This window comes from Pholcus phalangioides, unplaced genomic scaffold, assembly GCF_987345545.1.
Source record: "Pholcus phalangioides strain wild (caught in Gottingen) unplaced genomic scaffold, Ppha-v1.0 ptg000042l_1, whole genome shotgun sequence".
Taxonomy (NCBI): domain Eukaryota; kingdom Metazoa; phylum Arthropoda; class Arachnida; order Araneae; family Pholcidae; genus Pholcus; species Pholcus phalangioides.
Window position 1 is genome coordinate 21,628,512 of NW_028301628.1, and position 10,783 is coordinate 21,639,294.

The 10,783-nt window shown below is 36.4% G+C and overlaps 1 protein-coding gene across 1 annotated transcript; it reads right to left on the reverse strand.

Annotated features, from left to right (window-relative positions):
- Positions 1–6,784: 6,784 nt before the first annotated feature.
- On the reverse strand, positions 6,785–10,527 carry LOC149064651 (uncharacterized). The gene is made up of 2 exons (XM_089254616.1): positions 6,898–10,527; positions 6,785–6,796 (listed from the first exon to the last, which is right to left on the reverse strand). The coding sequence occupies exons 1-2, from the start codon at positions 10,525–10,527 to the stop codon at positions 6,785–6,787; spliced, it is 3,642 nt and encodes a 1,213-aa protein (XP_089110742.1).
- Between the last annotated feature and the right edge of the window lie 256 nt (positions 10,528–10,783).

Genomic DNA, 10,783 nt, shown 5'->3' on the forward strand with positions numbered 1-10,783 from the left:
AAGGGTGCGTGCGCAGACGTCCTCCTTTCTGTCTTCGGATATAGTAACCCTCTATTGCGTGGCCGCCATTTTCGTATCTTATTACAGCTGCCGAGAAACTAGCGCCGTCTACCTCAGGCAATTGGAAAAAAACAAACGAAAAACAACAACACACGGTTAGATTTCTTCATTCTTTCGCCGCAAACTTCATTTCATCTTCTCGTATTATTGTTATTAATGTTTAGAATAATAAAGATCTTTCTCGTACACCCTATACTAACCTTAGTACAAAAGGGATTAGAGACGACAAAAAAATTCTCTTTCTTGAATTCGTCTTTGCATAAGCCATTTGTCTATACCTTAGTATGAATAGCGGGAAGAGCAACATTAAAACTAACCTTTATTTTGTGCCAATTGAGAACCTTTGTACGTGAATGAAAATCCAGTTAAGATCTTAGAAATCACTGAATACGCCTACACAGGAAAGCTTAATTTTCCCTTTGTTTCATCGAATTTTTGAAGTTCTTATTTTTTGTCATGTTAAACTGCGGTACAATGATGTCCCAACAGTTATTCAATTACCCGAATATAAAAGTCCGTAATGAAGTACGTTAACCCGTGTCTTTTAAAGAGGATTCGGAATTCGTAATTTAAAACTCTTTAGAAATCCTCCAATTTTCTCAGGAGTTCCTTCATCCGTCGTTCGCGCAATAAATACTCGAAAGTACTTACATAAAGTAAGCTCATTATCTGGTTGCCACCCAAAAGTCGCAAACTCTCGTCGTAATTCCTGCTCGAGGATTTCGAGAAGAAAGTTTTCGAATTTTTTTTTTTTCTTTTACGATTTTTATTCCCCATTCCTGAAGAAAGAGCAGCAAATTTTACGAATTTTAATTCCAATATATGAATTTTTACGTATATTTTTAAATTTTCTCGAAAATTTCAAATCTCTAAAAATTAAAGAATTATGGCTCTATGTTTTCTTTAGTGATACAGTCGCCCCGTTTAAGCGTATAAAATCTCCCGTCATCAAAACTTCTTTCACAGACACAATATCAAAATTCCCAGCTTAATACGATAATTTCAACTTTTTTCCCCCGCTTAATCGAATATTACTCTTCACATGCCAATTGTTAATACACATCAACCACTATACACATAGTGTTTTTATTGAGTGAAACATTTGGAATTAATGGAAAATATATTACACTTAGTCAAGATAAATGCATTTGAGAGTAGGTACTGGCCTCCAGTATTCAAGTTGTCTTCAATACGTATATTTAATTATTTTGCCTTTGTCTCTCTGTTGAGCCAATAGGGGGCGCTAATTCTCCCTAATGAAAAGTAAAAATCTTAGGTATTGTGATCATTGCAATTAAATAAAATTTTCATTCAATTTTTTATGTCTGATTTGTTCGAGAAGATTTATTAATATTGATCCTTCATTAGTTTTCAATGTACAAACTACACTGACGTTCTAAAATGATATTTGAATTGCCCCTCACTCAATGTGGTCAACGGATGCGGATATTTGTGTTGGAATCATTGATATCCGAATTAAGGGTGGTATTCACCGACATGGTTTAAACTATAGTCACAATTTTTTGGTGAGAGATCGACATGGATTGGTTAAATTCAGGTTCCTAACCAATCTATGTTGATCTCTTATCGAAAAATTGTGACTACAGTTTAAACCATGACGGTGAATACGGCCCTATATAAGCGGGCCCGAATGTAATACATCTAGACTTCTTATGGAGCAGCACCACCTGCTCAAATTCTGAAATTTCTTGAATTTTGTTGAAATTCCTATACGTTTTCGATAATGTTTTTAGTTTTCATGAGCTTTCATAAAAAAAACTTGTGAGTTTTATATGTGAGTGGAAGAAGTGAGTTTGGCTCATCTTGTAACTTATATAAGCCAATCTCACGCAAATATCGCTTTACAAAAGTTATTATTGAAGATAACTTGAAATCCCAAAATATATCCCAAAATGAATTCCCTTACTATACTAAATAATCTGGAGGCACAAAATTTTAATTCAATTTCATAGTCTTTTCTTTCACTTTAATTCAACTTTCTACGTGATTTATGACCTTCAATAATATTAGAATGTAGAGCCATACAAAAATAAAATGTATTGCTTAATTTTCTTTTTTTAACCCGTAAATATCAATTCTTTATTCGTACGCTCACGCTTTCTTGAAGCCAATCTTGTTGCCTTGAAGCGTGTATTTATTTCTTAAGAAATCCAAATTTTCTTTCCGGTACAGTATTCGATAAGAATCAAAATTCCGTAGGGAACCTTCATTCAGTGGCATAATGTCAAAGGTGAACCCTATTCATTCGTTTCAATTTTAAGGTAATCTTTGAAGAAAATCGCTTCTTTTTTTTTTGGAAAAATTAATACAAGAGACAGAACGGTAAGTAAAATAGATATTCACAAAGAAAGTTGTTTTCCTTTACCCATTGCTCCAGAAGAATAAGAAATCGCGGAAGAATATCTTCTTTCTTTCTCGTTTCTCTCATTTCAAAATGACAATACGTCAGGATTTTGAATATACAGGTTGTATAGCTAACGGCACACACGGTAAATTACTGGTGAACAGTTGATTCTACAGGCATACTTCCAATTAGAAAGTGTATTTAAATAATATGTGGACCTCAGATACGCAATTCATATTGCATGGGATTGTATTGTAGCTATTAAAATAAAAAATCTGAATATTTATACGTTCCTCCTTCCGTCTAACTTCCAGTTAAAAAGTTGTTGCCCTGTCTCTCATAAGACCAACCAAAAAAAAAAAAAAAATCCACGTTTCTAAGTGCAATAGCTGAGATATTTGAGTTGAAAAAGTTAAGAAAAATTGGGAATAAACGGCATCAGGGGAGGGGGGGGGGAAAGGGGTTTTTTCGTTAGTTCATATGCTGTTCTTTCCCAAGCTTTTCTTTATTTTTGAACTCAAATATCTCTGTGATTATTGCGCTTAGAAACGTGGCAACTTTTTTCAGCAGAGTGTGTCCGTATGAAAATTTACTTTTTTTTATATAACTATACAACAATGACCCCCTTGCAATATGAACGACGTGTCTGAGGTCCAAACGTTATTTGGATACTTTTTCTTAATTGAAAGTATGCTTTTAGGATCAACGGTTCGCCATTAATTTGCCGTCCGTACTATACACTCTGTATATAACAGAGACGATCTGATGGTATTTTACGACCCTATACAACATCTGTATGACATGGGAAGACTGCCGAGACCAATATCTATATGTCTTAAGAAAATTGATGACCCTAAAAATACCTGTATATCCTGGCGAATAAACGGTCCAAAATCACATTTGCCCTTAGGAGAATTGTTGGACCGAAACAATATCTGTAGGCCTTTTGAGGATTGAAAGCCCGAAACAATATTTATCTGCCGTGGGATAATTGACGGCCTTAAAATATATCTGTATGTTTTAGAAATAGAGAGAGAGTGACCGCCCGAAACCAATTTCTGTATATCTTGGAAAGATTGACACCCTAAACTGCACGGGGTATGAAAAAAAAAAATGAAAAAAAAGATATAAAAATAGATTTTTTTGGAGAAAAATAAAGCATTGAAGTGAAACAGTGTGTAGGTGGGAAAAAGTTTGACAACATTAAGGCCCGTGATATACACTCTACTAAGCAGCACAAAAGCATGCCATTTTCGTGCTACTTAGTAGCATGTGTATCACGGCCCTTAGAATCCTACAAAACTGCCCGAAGAGCCCTCACAAAAGAAGACTGACAAAATCAATACCCCCCGTTAGAATAATTGATCGAAACTCTTCAGGAAGTAAAACTCTAGCCCGGGGGTTCGGAGATAGACTTCATGTATAAAATTTTGAACAGTATAAATTTATTAAGAAATCAATTTAACAAATGGAAAATATCTGTGCTTCTAGATTGACGGGGGGGGGGGGGGCTGTGAATGAGACGGAAAGAGACACAAAAACGGTTCAAAGGGCATGTGTTTGAAAACACTGAGAAATACAGTAAAAATCCGTTGTGACGAATACGCTTATAACGGGAATCTCGATATACCAGTAATCCGCAAGCGATTGTCAACAATCAATAATGTGAAAGGTACAAAAAATATTGTAGCGAGTTATTTATTCATGGAAATCAGAACACATATTCGCTATAACGCCATGACATCGGAAATTCTCGAAAAGCATGTTTTATACTTTCTATATGTACAATTTTAGACCGATCATCGCCAAATTTTGAATATACCAAACAGGGCCCGGATTAAACGATAGGCTACTTTAAAAGTTTCCCAGAGCATACATGTATTTTACATTGAGAACTGATGAAGGATCAATATTAATAAAGCTTCTAAAACAAATCAGACATCAAAAAATGAAATCTTTATTCAATTACAATGACCACAATAACTAAGATTTTTACTCTTCATTAGGGAAAATTAGCGTCCTTTATACAAATACAAATACAACGCCACAACAGGCAAAATGCCCAACGAGGTGGCTGAGGAAAAGATGCCCATAAAAATACGGATGTTATATTTCCAAAAAATATATAGCAACCCAATTAAAAATGCAATTAACAAAAATTATAATCATAAATTATAATTGGCTCAACAGAGGATAAAATAATTAAATGTACGTATTGTGGACATGTTGAATACTTGTAGGCCAGTACCTACTCTCAGTTGCATTTAACTTAACAACTACTACTATAAACCAGACATGCACCTCGTCCATATTCCTCTGTGGAACTTCTAACGAATTGGTACATGTTGGAATGTGTGTGTATGTATGGTGAACTTGCATAATTGCATTTATCCTAGCTAAGAGTAATATATTTTCCATTAATTCCAAATGTTTCACTCAATAAAAACATTCTGTCTACAGTGGTTGTGTATTAACAATTGGCATGTTGTTCAATAGCTCAGTTAAAAATGTAACCTAAAAATGCTACTACTGTGCATTAATGAGATTCAATCACACAATTGAACTTAAACACGTACTCCTATAGTACTAACTTTATTTTTTAAAGGGAGAGCCTACTGCTCGTCTCCTTTCCTGGTTAACGACTTATTTCGTAATACAGTCACAGAAAAACGCTCGCTACAATTGGCGTACAAAATAGCCGCCAACTCACATAATTTGATGTATCGGCCTAACATGCCGCCCGGCATTGAAATATTAATTTCAATAAATACGACAATAAAAAACTTGAATACATAAACAAATTCACATATAACAAAAATTCGATGCAGTACAGATATCATATTTGCGAAACAAAAATTAATTATATAAAATACAAATGCACTATATACATACACAAATGTACTATATTATACAATTATAATTTCAAGGCGGAAACCTAATGATTTTTTTTTTTTCTATCGAGACCCTTCTAATGGCAACAACGCGATTTTACATATTGATCTTTTGAAGATCCCATTCATTGTTTTTACATTTGCAATTCTCACTTTATTATCCCTACCCTGGAAAACCTCCACGACTCTTCCCAAAATCCATTTACAACTTGGGAGGTTTTCTTCGTTCATGACAACCATATCTCCAACATTGATGTTGGGCTTGGAACCTTTCCATTTATTTCGTTGTTGTAAAGTGCTCAAATAATTGTTTTGCCAATGCTTCCAGATTGTTTGCACCAATTTAGATGTACGTTGCCCTAAGTTCAATCTGTTTTCCTTAACATCAGTCAGTGATGGCTCTACAATGGCAGTGACTGGGCGACCAATGAGGAAATGACCAGGCGTAAGAATATCTAAATCATCTATATCACTAGATAGTGGTGTTAACGGACGTGAATTTAAAATTCCCTCTACTTGATTGACAATAGTTAACAGTTCTTCGTATGTTAGTTTCGAATTCCCAACTACACGTTTCAAATGGTGGTTAAAGGATTTAACCCCGGCCTCCCACAAACCACCAAAGTTGGGTGCTCTGGGAGGTATAAACTGCCACTGAATACCCTCTGCTGATAAGTAGTTGACGAGATTGTTATTACTCTGCACAATATCGGCATACCAATTTTTCAGAGTTTTATTAGCACTTACGAAGTTTTTTGCATTATCGCTGAACATTTTTTGAGGTTTGCCTCTCCTGGCAACAAATCTTTTCAAGCAAGCGATAAATGCTTCGGATGTCAAATCAGACACTATTTCCAAATGAGTGGCCTTCGTGACCATGCATACAAAAATGCAAATATACACCTTGTGGTAGATCCCCTTTCTCTGGCCCTTATATTTTATCAGAAACGGTCCACAAAAGTCAACACCAGAGCAGTTAAAGGGATAGTTCACAGTGACTCTTTCTTTAGGTAAATCCCCCATGAGTTGTTCTACTGTTACAGGTTTTATCTTGAAACAAGTGATACAGTCATGTACAACCTTACGACACATATCTCTGCCACGTAATGGCCAAAATTCTCTCCTCAAAGAATACAATAAATTTTGCGGACCAATGTGTAAATATTTTTTATGATGATGCTCAATGATCATTCTAGTGAGCTTATGTTTTGATGGTAATATGATCGGATGTTTTTGGCTATCACTTATTTGACTGTGCCGTAAACGACCACCTACTCGCAAAATATCCTTTTCGTCTAAGTATGGAAGTAAGTTTTTTATCTTGTCTGTTGCCAATTTCCCTTTTCTAAGATTGGATATGTCACCTTTAAACTCTATTTCTTGTGCGCAACGAACTAGATATTGCATACTACCTTGAAGTTCCTGATGTGACAAAGGACCCTTTCGCTTATTAAGTGGATTTCTCGAATTATGGATGAACCTGAAAACAAAACTAAGAATGCGAATTAATTTAGCATAATCATTTGTAATGCGAAATAAAGAATCCATGAAAACTTCGTTCAGATTTAGAGTCAAAGTCACATCAGCATATTTCTTGAACTCTCGGAGATAATCTGCATCGGATGTAATAGGATAATCTCCATCTGTGGAGTCGATAGTTCTCTCATGAAGAAACCCTGGTCCATTCCACCATAAAGTCTGATCCATGATTTGATCAGGGATAACTCCTCTTGAAATTAAGTCTGCAGGATTATCTTCGGATTTCACATGATACCAATGGAAGTTCTTGGTGATTTCTTTGATTCTGGATGTCCTATTCGCAACAAATACCTTCAATTGATGAGGTGAAGCGTTGATCCAACCCAACACTATTGTTGAGTCGGTATACAGACACACCTTGTCCACTTCCACACGCAGAGAAGATAGCACCTTCTCAACAAGCTTTGAGAGCAGTTCTGCAGCACAAAGTTCAAGACGTGGTATGGTTACTACTTTGAGAGGTGCAACTCTGGATTTGCTACAAAGAAGCACCACCTTCACGTCACCCACGGCAGTAATCGAACGCACATATACAACAGCCCCGTATGCATCCTTTGACGCGTCTGAAAATGCATGAATTTCTAATTTTTCAGCAGAGTCTGCTAAGACGAAACGATCAATCTGGAGGTTTGTCAACCTTGTAAGTCCTTCTCGGAATTTTCTCCAGTTTTTCGATTGTTGAGACGGCAGTTCATCGTCCCAGTCGATTTTCAACAGCCAGAGCTTCTGCAAGTAAATCTTTGCTTGTACTAGAACAGGACCAAGCAAGCCTAACGGATCAAATAATTTTGCGATATCTGTCAACACAGCACGCTTGGTAGGTATGTTGTTACCAGGAGCAACAGTGAAACCAAAAAAATCTTCTTTAGGGTTCCATCTTAAACCCAAAGTTTTCACCGTGTCATTTTCAGGATTCTGAAAGCAATATTCTCGTTCATGAACAGGAACATTGTTCAACAATGCATTTTCGTTGGAGCACCACTTGTGTAAATCCATGCCTCCACATTTTAACATAGAAATCAGCTGTTGCTGCAATTCAATGGCACTTGTTACATCGTTAGAACCAGTTAGAATATCATCAACATAAAAATCAGTATGAGTTGCGGCAGCAGCAAGAGGATATTTCTTCTGTTCGTCATAAGCTAACTGCCTTAACACCCTAGTGGCTAAATATGGTGCACATTTTGTTCCATATGTTACTGTAAGTAACTTGTACAGTTTGGGTTCATCTAACGGACTTTCTTTCCATAAGATGCATTGTAAGTTGCAATGATCAGGATTGACCCAGATCTGCCTGTACATCTTTTTCACATCGGCAGTGAAAGCGATTTTATGTCTTCTAAATCTTAGCAGTATCGAAAAGATGTCTTCTTGGACCACACCCCCATTTAACAAGCAGTTGTTAAGTGATAACCCATTGGTAGAAGGGGCTGATGCGTCGAAAACTACTCTTAATTTAGTGGTACTGCTATCAGGTTTGTAGACTCCATGGTGAGGCATAACATATTTTATATCCTCATGTCCCTCCATCATCTCCTGCATGTGACCCAAGTCCTCATACTCGGCCATAAAATTTTTGTAAAGAACAGACATTTGGGGATTTTTATCCAATTTTTTCCACAGCCAATTCAGCCTTTGCTCAACTAATTGCATGGATTCCCCAGGTTCAACATTTTCCTTCATCGGAAGATCAACTATATATTCCCCTCTTTCATTTCTACGATGGGTTTTTACAAAATGATCCTCGCAAAAAAGTTCTTCTTTGCTTTTCAGGGGTAGCTTCTCCTCAACAGATTCAATTTCCCAAAACTTCCTAATGGATTGATCTAACACATCAACTTCTCTCGAGAGAAAACAGCATTGCTGAGATGACGAGTGAGAAATTGTCCCGGAGACTATGTACCCAAATACAGAATTCTGAAGCAACACTTCGTTGCTGAGATACAGCTGTCCGCTCTTCAATGCCTCAAAAAATATTTTTGCTCCGATCAAAAGTTGTATTTTCCCTGGCTTGGAAAAATGTGGGTCAGCAAGTTCAACTCCTTCGAGAAACTTCAAGCCCGATAAATCAAGAGGAGACGATGGGGTGAAATCTGTTATTTTGGATACAATCAAAAAATCCAATTCTTTCTTGAACTCGCCGCTTTTGTTTGCGACTACCCCGGTAGTTTTGGTTTTCACGGTATGTGACAAGCCATTAATGCCACAAACTGGGGCATAAACTTTTTCTTTCTTTAACCCGAGGGCTTCAGCGCAGCTTGTTGTCATCATGTTCACTTGACTACCATTATCGAGTATGGCCCTAACTCGAGTCTCTTTTCCTTGGGAATCGCAGACGTAAACATTCACAGTACTGAGAAGTGCTGATGAATTTGTGTTTATCACATTGCTCAGACTATGAAGAACATCTGGCTGTTGGCCCCCTACTGCTCCTCCCTCTGAGGGTATGGGGGAAGCGCTTTCGCTTTTTCGTTGGATGACATCTTTATTGCTTTTTGGAGACGCCGTTTCTCCCCGATGTAAGAGAGTGTTGTGTCTCAAATTGCAAATAGAGCAAACCACCTTTGATAAGCACTGAGACGTAATATGGCCAATTTTTAAGCAACAATAGCATAAATTATGCTTTCGCACAAATTCATATCTTTGCGAAACACTCATTCTTTGAAATTTTACACATTTATATAATGCATGAAAACCTTTGCAAGAGACACAAGACCTTGTATATTCTTTGATATTATCCCTATCATATACCATGAAAGTTTTTGCTTTCGTTTGTATTCTGTGGTCAGGCTGCTGCTGACGACTATTTATTTTTCCGACACTTTCAAGAATTATACTTCTTTTTTCAATGAATTCCAGAAAATTGTCTAGTTTAGGAACCTCGGTAGTTGTTAATGTTAACTCATATTCCTTTCTGGATTCTTTATCTATTTTCTGAAGTAATACATTCAGTAACATGGTGTCTGATAAATCATTTCTTTCAAATTTCAATGATTTCAACTCTCTTAAATTTCTATTTACATTGTCAATTAGATTGCGCAATTCCTTAGCTGACTCATGTTGAACTTTAGCGCAATTTATTAAAGCTTGAATATGAGTGTCAACAACTATTCTTTTGTTTTCATAACGAGTTGTTAACGCCTCAAACAAAGAAGCATAGCTTTCGTCAGCTGTTTCAAGCTTTTTTGCATCCCCTTTTAATGATGCTCGCAAATAATACAGCTTTTGTACGTCGGTTAATTGTTCGTTGCCTTCAATTAAACACTTAAATTGATTTTTGAACTGACTAAATTCCTCATACTTGCCAGAAAATTCTGGTAGAGGAATGTCTGGCAATTTTATACGACAGATATCTTTACGCTCATCAACATTAACTTTTTGATAACTTTTCATCGACTCTTGGTAGAAAAGAAATCTTACCTCCAGAGTTTCTAGTCGCTCATCTATGTGCAGCAGCTCTTCGTCGAACACGCTAATGTCTATAGTCTCTGGTTGAGCGTATAATATTTTCCTCAATGCTTCAACATTTTTTTTGATGTCGGCGATATTGTTCAATTTCACATCAAGTAATTGTTTTGAATCCACTGATGGCTCAAAGTCCTTAGCAAAATTTTCTAGTTGAGTAACTTTAGATTTTACAGTTCCTTTTTGACGATTATATTTAGCATTCATTTTCAATTACCCTCCGGCTTCGACTCTTGGTAGAAATGTAACCTAAAAATGCTACTACTGTGCATTAATGAGATTCAATCACACAATTGAACTTAAACACGTACTCCTATAGTACTAACTTTATTTTTTAAAGGGAGAGCCTACTGCTCGTCTCCTTTCCTGGTTAACGACTTATTTCGTAATACAGTCACAGAAAAACGCTCGCTACAATTGGCGTACAAAATAGCCGCCAACTCACATAATTTGATGTATCGGC